Raw genomic sequence first — 15,950 nt, forward strand, 5'->3', positions numbered from 1 at the left:
AGCATTACTGGTTGATCCGTAACATATATTTAGTTGTTCAGGAAATTAAACACTGGCCTGGGTCATCGTAGTCATAAATTAAAAGTAGGAAGGCAAAAATAAATACTATAAAATTATGTATTTCTCTTACTTACAGAGTAATATCATTCTGTCAGGATTTCAGCTTAACTGTGAGTCAGTTGAAATTTGAATGGGATGGGATGCACGCCTGTTTTGGCATCACTCATTTAAGAGGGTCTGGATGAAATTAATCAGCGCATTGGTGGTTAAAGTTGTTTCCCGTTTGTGTTAAACATTATTTTATGTTCATTTTTGGCCTATGTTAATAACATTTTCCTATGCAGTTCATGGCAATATAAATGAATTCTTTGGTTGATTTTAAAGCATTTGTGTTTACTTTTGAATGCTAAATCATTTTGGTGTTGGGTTGCCACTTCAGTTGGTTCCTGGAGCAAAACTAGTTGAAGAGAAGTTAGGCTTATATTACAAAAGGTACAGAAAAAGATAAAGAGCCACTCTAAAATATCTTTCGAACTACACAGTACACTGTAGAATCCAAAGCAGCAAGTTGTTGGAAAAGGTAATGTATTCCACAACAATCACTGGCAAACCAATATGCAGCAAAACCATAAATAAGAATATGGCTCTGCATGCCATTTTTATGTAGCTAAGGCTAAAGACTTGAAAATGTTGTTGAAGACAATTATCCATACCATACTTAGAAGTGTAAAAGGTTTCAGCTTTGCCATATGCACATCAAACTATTTGATTTGTTACCTGATACCTGATATAGTTTTGCTTATGCATGTGTCACTGGAGGCATAGCATAAACAACAAAAAACTTGTATACACAAGGTTAAACCAACACAGTGATTCCAGCCTTTAGACTTGACATATAATTTACAAGTAAAAAAACCCCAAGAGATTTATAATGCTCTACTGAACTCAACTCAACTCACTGTACAACATACACACAATCATCAAGCTCACAATATTATAAAAAACCTACCCTCATAAATATTCAATGGAGAAAAATGTGTGACAACTTGCCCCGATAACCCCATAACTTTGATATAACTGAAAGAACCTGTTATAAAACCAGTCCCAAATGATCATAGTAAGGTCAATCATTGCATCATTGGCACATTTTACTGTCCTTTTCAAGAATGTGTCCTTTTAACCATGTACTCTATTTCCTGTGTTTCCAGGTTTCTTTCTTCTTGTTCATCATCTTTGTGGTGTACACCATGCTTCCTTTCTCCATGAGGGATGCCATCATAGCCAGCGTGCTCACCGCATCCTCTCATACTGTTGTCCTCAGTGCCTGCCTTTCCTCTACAACCGACCATGTGGAGCCCTTGGTGTGGCAGGTCAGTGCTCTCCTGTCTGTCTTACATCGTGCCTACCAAAAGCTGTGAAGATTACACTGTGCACCAACTGTTGAAGTTTGCCCTGGCTGCTAAGTAGGACCATTGCCAATTGCTTAGTCATTTTGTCTGTGTGTGCATATGTGTGCTATCATTGAGTTATAGATTCTTATTCTGGTTGATACATTTGTGCTTATTGTCATATTCATAAATTATTTTTGAATGGCTGTGTGCTTTCATTAATTTTGGGTGTGTGACGGTTGATGTCAGTGGTTAAATTATGAATGCAGTAATCACCTTGAATAAAACGTAAGTATTTTGACTTAAAATAAAGCAGTCATATCAGGGATTCTAATCAGCAACATTCATTTGCAATATTTTAAAGGTTTTTTAATGTTTGATTAAATTACATTAAAATCAACTGAGATATTGCACACATTTACCTCATGAATCAGGAACATTTTGCAGTGCATAGTGACAAACAGGCACTTTGGAAGTGCTGTGGTAGTTTTCGTTTCTATTTAGTGTCATAAAATCAAAACTGCCTTTCATCCTGTTATTTTTGGCCAGTAGTACCATACAAATTATTGTAGTTGTAAGTTTTCTTACACAAAAGTTTGGGAGGAGCCTGATCATTCATACCTGCCAATCATGCTACTAGCATACTGTAAGCAGCCTCTTACCATAGTCACGGGACAATTATTCCAGCATCCCTCCTGCTCTCCAACTCCACCTTATTTTCCAATATTGCAACCTTCCTTACTCCATTCTGTAACAGGAGGTTTCCAGAGCTCATATATCTCAATAGTCTCTATCTCGAGCCCCTATGTCCGAGACAGCAAGCCAAATATGTTTCCCATTAAAAGCCAAGAGCTGGACAGAGGATGTACAAGTGAAACATTATTTATTTGAGATTTATTTTAAACAACTGTTTCATTGATTTTTGAATTCGACTTACAGAAAAACATGAATACAAAACAAAAATCAACCCTACAATTTAGAACCATCCCAAACCTATCCCAGCCCTGGTAGACTCCAAGGACATAGAAATAAGATTCATACATAAAATCTAAATACAAAATAAATAAACAAAAATAAATAAATGTATAAATAAAACGAATTAAAATAAAAGTTTACAAAAATTATAAAAAAGTTGACAAACAATCAAAAGCAGCATACAACATATTCACAATGTTAGCGTATGACCCATGCATATGAGAGATTGAGAATTCCATCTATATATTATCTAGTAAAGATACAGTCCACGTTTGTCTGTCCATTGTGTGAGGAGAATTCCAGCGGTTGACTTATATATTTTTTTACTACTGTGAGGGCAGCCAACAGTGAGCTTCTTTGTCGAACGGATTAGTTAATATACCCCAAATCATTCAAGATGCAATAAGCATGACTTATAGCATGACTGTGAGTGTGATATTGGTTATATACAACAGTTCAATGAACAAGTATATTATAATAATTTTTTTTTAAAACTGAGTACAGTCACAAAAAACGCATTTGTGAATGGAACTACTTTCTTATCCAACAGTTTACAATCTGCCGTTGCTGGTTCAAACCAAATGATGCATCCACGCCTCTCAAAAACATCACTTAAGAACTACTAGTTACTAGTACTAGACTACTAGTATAACAGCTGTTATAACGGCTGTTTCTAACATGTTATTGGAGAAACAAGGATGTGTGTGTGTGTGTGTGTGTGTGTGTGTGTGTGTGTGTGTGTGTGTGTGTGTGTGTGTGTGTGACAGAGAGAGAAAGAGAGAGAAATGGAGCGTGAGCGATCACCTGTTGATGATGCTGTAGTGTTTTAGTAACTTTCTGAAGATCATGTCATTTTGGTGAAATGTATCCTATATTCTCTGTGGAAAAATTGCCGTCCAAGCAGGGCTATTCCTCTCTATTTCGCGGTAGCTGGTGTGCAAGAGTCTTTCACTATAGAAACCATTATGAACAGTTTGTCCAACAATGTGGAAAGTCCGGTAAGTGGTAAGCGCCTTGAGTCTGTGTAATTAATCAGTCTGTTGTGTCTCTCAGCTGTGATGAGCCTTAATGCTTAAGTTGTTAGTTTACAGCCATTTAAAGCTATTTCCTTGCTTTAGTAATGTAGTAGTAATACAAGCAGTCACGGAGTCCTGTTGAATATAATCACTGAGTGACACTGACTGACTACACATCACCAACTGGCACACATTACACACAAAAATTGTCTTTTGCCTCCACCTGCTGGCTAAAATATGTAATATCACAATATTAAATGTAAAGAAACAGATGACTCATAACACATATGCACTGTGCTTACACGTCAGTTTAGAATGGCACGAACACAAACGGAGTGATACACACAGTGAAGGATCCAAGTGCTGATGGTGTGAGACCATCATTACTCTTGGAACATCTCTCGTCCAATCAAATTCATGGACCAGAACTAACTGTTGTATATATATATATATATATATATATATATATATATATATATATATACATACATACACACACACACTGGCGGCCAAAGGTTTGGAATAATATACAGATTTTGCTGTTTCAGAAGGTAATTGGTACTTTAATTCACCAAAGTGGCATTTAACTGATCACAAAGTATATTGAGGACATTACTGATGTGAAAACAGCACCATCATTATTTAAAAAAAAAGTAATTTTTGATTAAATCTAGACAGGCCCCATTTCCAGCAGCCCTCACTCCAACACTTTATCCTTGAGTAATCATGCTAAATTGCTAATTTGGTACTAGAAAATCACTTGCCATTATATCAAATACAGCTATTTGGATTGTTAAATTAAGCTTAACATTATCTTTGTGTTTGTTTTTGAGTTGCCAGAGTAAGCAATAGACTGGCTATCTTAAGGTCAATAAGGTCAAAAATGGCAAAAAATAAATGTCTTTCTCTAGAAACTCATCAGTCAATAATTTTTTTGACGAATGAAAGCTATACAATGCTTGAAATATATATATATCTACCACAGTTAGTTCCGGTCCTCGAATCTGATTGGATGAGAGACGTTCCATGAGCACTGATGGTGTGACAGCATCAGCACTCAGATGCTTCACTGTGTGTGTATCACACCACGTTCATGCTGTTCTAAACTAAAGTGTATCTGTTAGGAGTTACTGGCTTTATTTTTGAAATGACATATGTTAGCCAGCAGGTGGTGGCAAAAGATAATTTTTGTGTGTAATATGAGCCAGTTGGTGACGTAAAGTGAATCCGTTAGTCATAGTTTACATAGAACTGCGCTCTGTGATCGCTCGTATTAAAAGCTAGGAAATAGCTTTAAACTGACAACTTCAGGATTAAGGCTCATGCTGAGAGACACAACAGACTGATTTATTACAGAACTCAAGGCACTTACCTTTTATCGGAGTTTCCACATTGGATAAATACGGTTTAAAATGGCAGAGGACATCGCTGTTTCTATAGAGAATGACTCTTGCACACTGGCAAGATAGAGAGGAATAACCCCGCTTGGATGTCTATGTTCCACTGAGAACGCTGACAGCATCTCTGATTGGGTGTGGCAACAGGTGAACGCTCACGCTCTCTCTCTCTCTCACACACACACACACAGACACACACACACACACATCCAGCCGTCTATCCTTGGTTATCCAATAACTTGTTAGAAACAGCACAATTCTCTGAAGTGACATTTTTGAATTTCTAACAGAGGCTTGGATGCATCATTTGTTTTGAACCAGCAACGGCAGATTCTGACTCATCACGTAAGAAAGTAGTTCCATTTGGGCAATGCCAAACCTCATACTGACCGGAATTCAAGCGTAAGCAGAGAGTACGGGTGCTGAATAAGTGTCATCACTCGTATAACTTGTTTGTGATCGATGACATTTAGAGCGTTTCATTTGCCCCCTTGCACAACTGATCCCAGTCTCTTCTATTTGTAAATATAACTGACCTTCCCATGGTACATGGTTCTTATTTAGGCATTTTAATTTTCCATCAATTAAAGTACATTTTTGTTTCATCATCAGTGAGTTTCATATTTACCTATTTGCTTAATGCCATAATGTCACCAGTGTTGCCTTTATCTATTTTGTTTCAATCTCTCCTTATTTCTCTTATCGTGAACCGCATTACCCATGGTCTCCGGTTTCAATCGGATTGCTTGTTTAGAAAATCTAGGAAGCAAACGCCCTGCATAGCAAACAAGCAAAGATGACCTTTCCATAAAAGCCAATTTTTCTGAAAGACGTAGTATAATTCTATATATTTTACATTCTGTATAAAAGGTCAAACTTCATATGAACAGTAAGAGGGAATGTAATTATAAAAAATGAATCTTTTCTCCACAGCTAGTGTCCATTTCTTGCATTCAGTGCAAATGTGCCTTGTTCTTTCCAAAAACAAATCTCCTGACAACATTTCTCTCACTGTTGCGGAGTGCTACATCTAATTCGTACACTTTCTTGAGTTCTTTCTCTGTTTCATGCTGTGTCTTTGGTACCGGGTAGAGAATCTTGAAAGCTGTACGTTTCTAGCATCTGGAATGCCACAAGTATGAGGTTGAGAGCCACTCTGGCATACTGCTGCTAGCCATCTTTGAAAAAATAAAAAATGCGGTTGCAGAGCATATTGAGAAAGGAAAGAAAAAAGAAACAGCAACAATAATTTGCTTGCCTTGTGCCAGTTTTTTAATGCATATGATGGTCTTATAATCCTCTAGTCTAGTTGCAGACTGAAGTAATGCAAGTCCTATGCATTAACAATAGGAATGTATATTATATTATGTATTTGTAGATGACCCTTTTTGCCCAATGGTTTAACATACTCTTGATCTGTTTAGACAAAATACAGGCAATTGTGTGTATAACCCCTCTACTGTAAATCAATCCTTAAGATCCTCAACAACAGTTAACACAGTTAAAATTTGTGTCAGCAGTATATGCATTAAATTAATGAACATCTGAGATTTCCCACAGAGAGAATATGCTTTGCTTTTGGTCAGGTTGGCTGTTTTCTGTAACAGAGAGAAAAAGAGTAACTCTGTCCCGCTCTGTGAGGTGTTAGCTTAGTAACAGTGAGGGAACAGATTAGTGCCCCTTTGGGCATCAGGGTTGGAAGGCTCTCATGCAGGACTCTGCCAGAGTCTCGGCAGCTTGTGTGATCTTTCTGACAGCTCTCCCAATCTGCATCTCAAATACTTAGTCCAATGCCATGTTTTTGTGATGCCGTTAATTGAAGAGCAAGTTCCCTGATTACCTTACATTGAGCTAAATAGCCGTGGTCCATTTTTCAGAATATCTTGATTATATGGAATTAAACTTCACAACTCTTGAACATAGACACGTAACACTAAACATTTCTTAATTTAGTGATTTTGTTAAGCATTGGTACTTCATTTTAAAACCAATTAGTCATTTTCAAGGGTAGAGCTGAGGTATTACTGTCAATGTGTGTCTATGGGTGTCTGTGCTCTAATGTTAACTGTAAGTTGAATACATCAACAAATAAAATATTATATTGATATATCTATTCAGTTCTGATTTAAAACTATTTACTACGTGATTATTTGAAAATATTTCATGTAAAATTAAAATTTTGTACACATATGAAAATGCACTGTTAGCTAATGCTGTACTTTATACAGGTATAGTGAAACTTGGTACTTTAAAAATGAATAAATAGGACAAATGTTAAATATTAATAAAAGGGCCCAAACTATGCAATTTAATAGCAATTTATTTAACAGATATAATAATCAACACAACCAAAACTAAAGTAAAAGAAGATTGATATTGGAAATTTAGGAATCAATATCGGGATTGTTCAAATGAAGATTAATCATAAAATCACAATATTTAAGCAGCCCTATCTGTGAAAACTACATGCACAAATCCTGCAAAAAGTTACTTACTAATGTAGGTCATATCAACCGATAATATCAGAACTTTTTACCATGCAATTACCATATTTTTTGTTTGTTTATTTTAACCAAGAAAATGTTACCTTGAAATTTCAGGAATAATTCAAATGCACATAAATAATGGCTCCATAAATCTGGCTATACTGGGTGGCCTCCCCAAAAAAGGAACCACTATGTTTGAGTGCTCATATATTAAAAATGCATAAAGGTGTTTGCATGATTCTTTGCCTACTTTTATGACTTTTTGTAAACATAAAAAATGTTTAAAATAAAAAATAAGATAGGGCCTCATGGCAAAAGAAAAGCACCTAAATTAGCTGCCATTGAAAACTTGTTTACAAAAATGTCAAACGCCTTTATGCATTACTAAGTGTAATAAAACTAAAACGTTATGGTGAAGGAAAAGCAGCTAAACATATACAGCAAACATTGGAACAACAATACTTGATGATGTTGGATATCTCATGAAGTTGATTGAGAGAAAGCCCAGATTGTGTAGAGCTATACTCTGTGCATATGGCAGCTACTTTGACACACTTTTAGTCACTACATAATTCTCATTCTTCCATTTGTGTTATTTCAAAGTTTTTATTGTTCTGAAATGTGATTATCAGCTGTTAGTCTGAGTTGATCCTTGGATTGTAATGTGTGTCTTTTAATTGGTCAGAATTCACATAGCTACAACTCTTCTAGATTTATGTGTTAGTGCTGGGCATGTTCAGTTCATCCAGCTTTAAACACTCTAAACGAGACACAGATTGAAGGGAATGCCTGTCCACAATAACCTCTCCTCCTTTTTCAAGTGGAATATGTCCTCAGAGCCTCTTATTTTTGCTGAAGCCTTCAGGTGGAATATTAGATATACAGTTCTGTCCATGTTGTGTTCCAGAACTGTTATATCATTGTGTCTCAGTGCTGTTAAGGGTGAGTTGATTGGATCTGATCTTAGAGTCATTGGTTGAAAAGCAGGGTTAAATTTAATTACGGCTCAGCATTTTCCCATGGGGCTTTCGGCAAATAGGGACTCATGCACTTTAGTGAGTAATGAGAGCGGAAGAGCCATAGGTTTAAATGGCTGCTGGATGGGAGGACAGCAGTACAATCCAAAAGATGAATGGGTTGATGCAGTCCTACCGGAATGGACACTTTATCATGCTGATTTGATTTAACTGTAAATAATCTGTTCACCCTCTCCATTTCTCTTTCTTTCTTTCTTTCTTTCTTTCTTTTTTTCTTTCTTTCTTTCTTTCTTTCTTTCTTTCTTTCTTTCTTTCTTTCTTTCTTTCTTTCTTCCACTCTCTCTGTATCTACAATTTATACACATACAGCTCTAAGGAATCATGTTTTTTTTCTGAGGTTTTACCAATAGCATCATTGTCTCAACCAATGCTATGTGTTTGAGCTGGAATATCTGTTTACCGACCAATAGAAATGGGTGTTTTGGAAACCTTTTTGAAAACAATAATTCTTTTTCAAAGGCTTGCTGATTATCATGCCAGAGATGAAAAGTTAAATTTGGTCTAGGAACAAGTCAGTTTATAATTATTAACCATTTTTATGCTGCCTAAACTGATTCCAGTCCTCAGATTATTTTTTAAATTGCATTTTGCAGTTGTCATAATGTGATGAATACCATATAATCTGATACCAAATCTCATAATCATTGCTAAGTATATTGCTAATTTATTTTCATAATTCAATTGGTCTTTTAGAGGGTCTGTGAAGAACTTTATGGGCATTACCTAATGGTTTAAAATATGTGCTAATAATTTAAAGATACTAGGTTCAAATCCTTGAAAGAATGATCTGTGAATAAAAAGTTACAGAGTCCCTCTATCACTATTGTGCCCTTAAACAAGGCACTAAAAGGTGCATTACATTTTTTCTATGTTGAATAGTTTTTCCCATTCCAGTTTAATTTTGGTCAACTATACAGTAAGTAAACCATTTGTAGGCTATTTTCTCAGAAAAGTGTTAATTAACAAAATATTTCTCAGTCTTGTTTGAGTATCTCGATTATCCTGACATAACAATGTTGGATTAACCAATAGCAAGAGTTGGGGGTTGAACAATCTGTTTGCAGGACCAATGCAGAAAGTGGGAGTGTTTTGGAAACTTGTTTGAAAGGAGTCGTTAGTTCCCCTTCTGTCACTCACTCGACGTTGTGTTGATTGTAGTGACACAAGGAACACAACTTCTCATTCCCTACATCAGGGAACGGGGGTTACACTAGTAACCTAGACATTCCCCTTCTGTCACTCACTCAACATTGTGTTTATTGTAGTGACACAAGGGGCTTATTCCGGGAGCCTCGGATACCTCTGAATATGAAAAAGGTCAATGCTAAATTGGCCAACAGAATTTGCATGTCCCGCCCCCGGACATACGGGTATAAAAGGCGGGGATTGTGCATCTGTTCAGTCAGATTCTTTCTTCGGAGCCAAGCGGATGTGTGATCAGTGAGCTGAGACACTCACTACAGTTCCACTCACCTCATAGAGCATTGCTGTTGGATCCTATGGCTCATCTAAGGATTTCTCCCTTCTCTGTCCATGGTCCTGGGCACTTCGACAGCGTTTCCTAAAAGAGTATATTTGGAATGCTTGCCCGGACTGCCGAGAGCGTTGGGCTGGACCAGAACTTCCCGTCCCCCCCTCAGCTCTCATGGTTAGAAGACTGGTTCCTTGGGTCAGGGCGCCACTCACAGCCACACCCCCCATTGGTTCCTTTCTTCCCGGAAGTGCATGACGAGCCGACGAAGTCTTGGAGGACACCTTTTACTGCCGGAATCCAACCTCCTCACTCGTCCACTCTCACTTCCCTCGACGGCGGGGTGGTCCATGGGTATACGGAGGTCCCCCAAGTGGACAAGCACAAGTGGTTGCAGTGCACCTGCGGGATCGCCCAGTACTCCCTCTGAGGCCTTTAGGATGACGTCGTCCCTGGCGTCCAAAACCTACAGCGCCACTAACGTGCCGCTTAGGCTCTGCATGCCACGGCCCTCCTGCAAACCCACCAGGCCAAGATCCTGATGTGCTGCAGGAACTGCACTCAGCTACAGACCTCGCCCTCTGGGCAGCACGGGCACTCAGACAGACGATGGCCACCCTTGTGGTCCAGGAACGTCATCTATTGCTGAACTTGGTCGAGATGCGGTTAACTGAAAAAGCCTGCTTTCTCAATGCCCCCATCTCCCAGCTCGGTCTATTCAGCGGCACTGTTGAAGACTTTGCCCAGCAGTTTTCAACGGTGAAAAAGCAGACGGAGGCCATCCAATACATCTTACCTCGGTGCCAGACTTCACTCAGCCGAGCCCTGTCTGCTTGCTGAGGGTATCCCCCTGCTGCAGCATGAAACCAGTAGGTAGCTCCACCTCAACCAGGGCCCAGCTCTCAGCCCCAGCGTAGAGCTACCCGCAGGAGGCAGACGCCCCCCGTCTCACAAACCTCTTCAAGGACCCGGACAGCTCCCAAGCACTCCTGAGATGGACCACCCAGGGGACAAGATGTTCGCGCAGGAGCTGGTAGCCAGACCACTCCTTCCCCCAGTGGAGGGCCGGGAGGAGAATCCTTGGTTTCCTTATTTTCATTTGCTATACCCCATAACCAATTTTCAATAAAAGAGCGATTTCCTCATCCCCTGGGTCACCTAGCCAGTGCCCACAAATGCCGTTCTTACAGAGCCCTGGCATCAAACCCTTACAGGCAAAGTGACCCACCATTGTATTATGATAAGCCATCAGTAATAACATTTCCCTCAATAATGAAGTAAATGCCAGCCACCCACTGAAAATATGGCCATTTCGACACCTCCACCGTCTGCTCGAACAGTTCTATGGAGGCCTCCATTTCAACTTGCAGGTTCATTCTCAGGAGGTGACTGGAGGCATGGAGGTTTCTGGGTCCAGGGTCGCACTTGGGCCTTCCCCCTGGTGCAACAAGCTCCGGAGCGCCTGCCAGTCCTTTGCTCGAGCTCGGAAAATGGCTTGGAAGCGCTGGTCTTGCTCTTATAATTATCACCCATGGGTGAAGCCTTACCATTTTCCCTCTCCCCCAGACACATGCTCAACCGTGCCCTCACCACCACAGAATTTATTTCTGCTTTATAATGCTCTACACTCCAATATGTGCAACTCTACCTGGATATGATTTATTATTGAAGTAAAGATGAATTTGATGACAAGCCAGAAGCCATCTTGGTTACGTGGATTGTAACCGTGGTTCCCTGAGTGGGAACGAGATGCTTGGTATGAACACTTTTGGACACCATCTGAGTGTCACGTGGTCTGAAGCCCTTATATAATCACACCGATTTATTGGCTGATGGCACTTAAGAGACGCCCCTAAGGAGCTACGTCATGGGCTTCATAAAGATGCTTGCTTTTGCTCCATCGATTTTCTGCAGGATGGCATGAGCCAATGCAGCTTCTAGAGAGTATGGCCAGCTAAGCAGCAACTTGTTCCCACTCAGGGAACCAGGGTAACGTTTCACTTAACTGAAACATTCCCTTTTGTAGGAACTCGAGCTGCGTATGAACTGTATACAATGATGCCATGCAAACAGTAGCTGCCAGCTATCTATGGCAAGCATATAGCGGCACACAGACGAGCTAAAGCATCCGAATGAAAAGTAGGAATTATGAGGGTACTTCTGTTCCAACAGAGATAACCTGGGAAGCAGGAGACAATCCCTTGTCCAGATTATAAAATGTAACAAATATATGTGGAGAGGACCATCCTGCCGCCATACAAATGTCCTCCAAGGGCGCACCTCTAGCCAAACCCTATGAATATGCCATGCTCCTCGTAGAATGGGCTTGAATACCTGAAGACAAAGGTAAACCATGCGCTTCGTAAGCACTTTAAATTGCATCAATAAGCCAGCGAGACACCGAAACACTCCTGTTGCGGCCACAAAAGCACACAACATATACTTGTAGCGCCCAAACTGGGCAAAGCATATGCAACCTTTCATGCTTCTCCGACTCAAATAGGGAGGATTGAAAGCCTGAAAAGTAATAGTCTGTGAGCCAAATTATGTCGAATTAACCTTGGGCAAATAGCCCAAATGAGGTCTTAACCCCTTGAACAGCCTCGTGCACAATCCATATAAAAGGGATTGATCAATAGGACAAGCAAATCACCAACACTGATGTCAATGACACTATCAGGACCATTTTAAGAGTCAAAAACGTATCAATGACTGTTGCCAAGGGCTCGAACGGAGTACCAGAGAGCACCTCCAAAACAACAGATGAATACTTTTAAAGAACGTAGACGGGATGAAACGGTCTAACACTGCATAACCCATGTATAAAAAAAGACAAGAGAATGTCTACTGATAGAGACTCCATTGAAAAGTGCATGCTCAGCTGCTATAGCGGCAACATAGACTGTAAGTGTTGCTTGGGAAACCCTGGCCGAGACGCTCCTGCAAAAATTACAGCACTACAACGACAGGGTAATGAACTGTATTTTCACCTCGTATTTAAATTCTAAAGTTTAAATATTTTGTTCAGTATATGTCCACTGTCAAATGTAACTCCTCACATGCCCACAAAATGATGCTTCATCATCATATCTGTACTAAAAATATTCAGTCATTGAACTGAAAACACACAGCAGTACATTAATTCTGCAATGCAATGCTTACAGAGACAACTGGGACTATGTCAAACTTTTATCGGCTCTTAAAAAGGAAGCATAAAGAAAGGTAAGCTAAGTGAAAGTGATGCTAGCAAAGCTAGCTAGCTAACATTATCAATCTGTCACTTGCTGCATTCCATTCAACTCGGAAAGTTACTATATTGTTTAAGAAAAGACAGAGAAAAGTGAAGACTTAAGTGTTGAATAATTGTTTGATATATTCTGTACTTGATGGTTTCTAGGGGAAGAGTCATCCAGAAAACCTGATGTGATGCTTGCACTAAACTTTTATTGTTTTTGGTGGATGGTAAAACTTGGAAAAAACTTGGTTGAATAAAGATGGTTTGTTTGTATTTGTTTGCTCATAAAAAACTAAGGAAAATTCACACATACAATTCACCTCTGCAATGACTATTGACATTTCAAGACATTTCTCATGGTACACTGATACACACACACACACACACATACACACACACACACACGTGTATATATATATATATATATATATATATATATATATATATATATATATATATATATATATATATATATACGCTCACCTAAAGGATTATTAGGAACACCTGTTCATTTTCTCATTAATGCAATTATCTAATCAACCAATCACATGGCAGTTGCTTCAATGCATTTAGGGGTGTGGTCCTGGTCAAGAAGATCTCCTGAACTCCAAACTGAATGTCAGAATGGGAACGAAAGGTGATTTAAGCAATTTTGAGGGTGGCATGGTTGTTGGTGCCAGACGGGCCGGTCTGAGTATTTCACAATCTGCTCAGTTACTGGGATTTTCACGCACAACCATTTCTAGGGTATACAAAGAACGGTGTGAAATGGGAAAAACATCCAGTATGCGGCAGTCCTGTGGGCGAAAATGCCTTGTTGATGCTAGAGGTCAGAGGAGAATGGGCCGACTGATTCAAGCTGATAGAAGAGCAACTTTGCCTGAAATAACCACTCGTTACAACCGAGGTATGCAGCAAAGCATTTGTGAAGCCACAACAAACACAACCTTGAGGCGGATGGGCTACAACAGCAGAAGACTCCACCGGGTACCACTCATCTCCACTACAAATAGGAAAAAGAGGCTACAATTTGCAAGAGATCACCAAAATTGGACAGTTGAAGACTGGAACAATGTTGCCTGGTCTGATGAGTCTCGATTTCTGTTGAGACATTCAGATGGTAGAGTCAGAATTTGGCGTAAACAGAATGAGAACATGGATCCATCATGCCTTGTTTCCACTGTGCAGGCTGGTGATGGTGGTGTAATGGTGTGGGGGATGATTTCTTGGCACACTTTAGGCCCCTTAGTGCCAATTGGGCATCGTTTAAATGCCACGGCCGACCTGAGCATTGTTTCTGACCATGTCCATCCCTTTATGGCCACCATGTACCCATCCTCTGATGGCTACTTCCAGCAGGATAATGCACCATGTCACAAAGCTCGAATCATTTCAAATTGGTTTCTTGAACATGACAATGAGTTCACTGTACTAAAATGGCCCCCACAGTCACCAGATCTCAACCCAATAGAGCATCTTTGGGATGTGGTGGAACGGGAACTTCGTGCCCTGGATGTGCATCCCACAAATCTCCATCAACTTCAAGATGCTATCCTATCAATATGGGCCAACATTTCTAAAGAATGCTTTCAGCACCTTGTTGAATCAATGCCACATAGAATTAAGGCAGTTCTGAAGGCGAAAGGGGATCAAACACAGTAATAGTATGGTGTTCCTAATAATCCTTTAGGTGAGTGTATATAAATGGCAATAAAAAGGTGAATGAAGAGGAATCTTCATTTGTTTTCTGTGGGTGTTTTTATGGGAATGAGGAACTTTCAAATCAATGTGAGGAGTACCTAAGGTTTGTATGTTCTACATTTTATCGTAAGTGTGTCGTGCAGTGTGGGACTCACACTAATCTGGTCATGGTCTTGACTCAGTCTCGCCCTGTCTTGGTCTTGGTCTCGATTTGATCTCAACCCCTCAAAGTCTTGGTATTTTCTCTGTCTTCTAACACTCTGGTCTTGGTCTTGACTTGGTCTCGGTTTAGGTGGTCTTGACTACAACACTGGTTTGATGAACATCAAATTCTATTATGCATGTCTCAAAACCTTTGGTCATGGAGACAGTGGACGAATTCTATCAGGCAATAATACAAAGCGGTCACTCTCAATGCATTTGCAGCAGAAAACACCAGATAAACCATCTTACCTAGCATAGAAAGGGGAAGAATGTGCGAACATGGAGGGAATTGAGAGCAAGCAGGTTTGCCACAATTGCCCCAACATGCTTTATGGGGGCAACATGTGGTGCTTATGTTTACTAACACATGGGGGGTTTGTCTCATACAGAGTTTTTTAAACGATGGATCTAGATGTGCATAGTATCTATTTCGGATGCTTTCTTCATCAGAAAATGGCCACTGATATAGGCCTCAGAGCATTTCCAACTAGACTTCTGCTTTCGCTCAGGGGAAGGGCAGCAAAGACGAGTAAGAATCCGATATTCATTCGACACAAAGCCTAAATCCCAAATGGCTCCTGCACACGGAGCTCCAAATCTGGAGGTAAGGAACCGGAACAAGCAGGGATAACGCCTCGCGGTGAGAAACTGCGATCCGCGGAAAGTGCCGCTGTCCCCGTCGGACACTTGTAATGTTTGGAAAAACCCAATTAAAATATCTCTGAAATTTATGCTGTAGAAACGGCATCCTTATATGTTCAATACTCAAAAGGGAGAATTAATAACCCTCGATTTGACGTGAGTCCCTAGAAACAAACACAGGCTTAGACAAAATTGCAAATTGAAGAATAGAACATCTGACTCAATGTTGTGAAAGTGAGCGCCTTTATGGAGCCCTTGATGTAGCTCCCTAGGGGCATCGCTTAAGCACCATCAGCCAATAAATTGCCGTGATTGTATAAGGGCTTAAGACCACGTGACACTCAGACTATGTACCATAGTGTTCATATGCAGCTCGAGTTCCTACAAATGGGAATTTG

The 15,950-nt window shown here is 39.8% G+C and overlaps 1 protein-coding gene across 1 annotated transcript in view; it reads left to right on the forward strand.

Moving 5' to 3' along the window:
• LOC127657955 (adenylate cyclase type 2-like) overlaps window positions 1-15,950 on the forward strand; it is a 205,450-nt gene that overhangs the window by 115,913 nt on the left and 73,587 nt on the right. Inside the window, exon 3 of the mRNA XM_052146987.1 lies at window positions 1,209-1,370. Coding sequence (XP_052002947.1) covers window positions 1,209-1,370 — 162 coding nt within the window. The remainder of the gene's footprint in view (window positions 1-1,208; window positions 1,371-15,950) is intronic.

Source organism: Xyrauchen texanus, chromosome 17 (genome assembly GCF_025860055.1).
Source record: "Xyrauchen texanus isolate HMW12.3.18 chromosome 17, RBS_HiC_50CHRs, whole genome shotgun sequence".
In the NCBI taxonomy this organism is placed as follows: Eukaryota; Metazoa; Chordata; class Actinopteri; order Cypriniformes; family Catostomidae; genus Xyrauchen; species Xyrauchen texanus.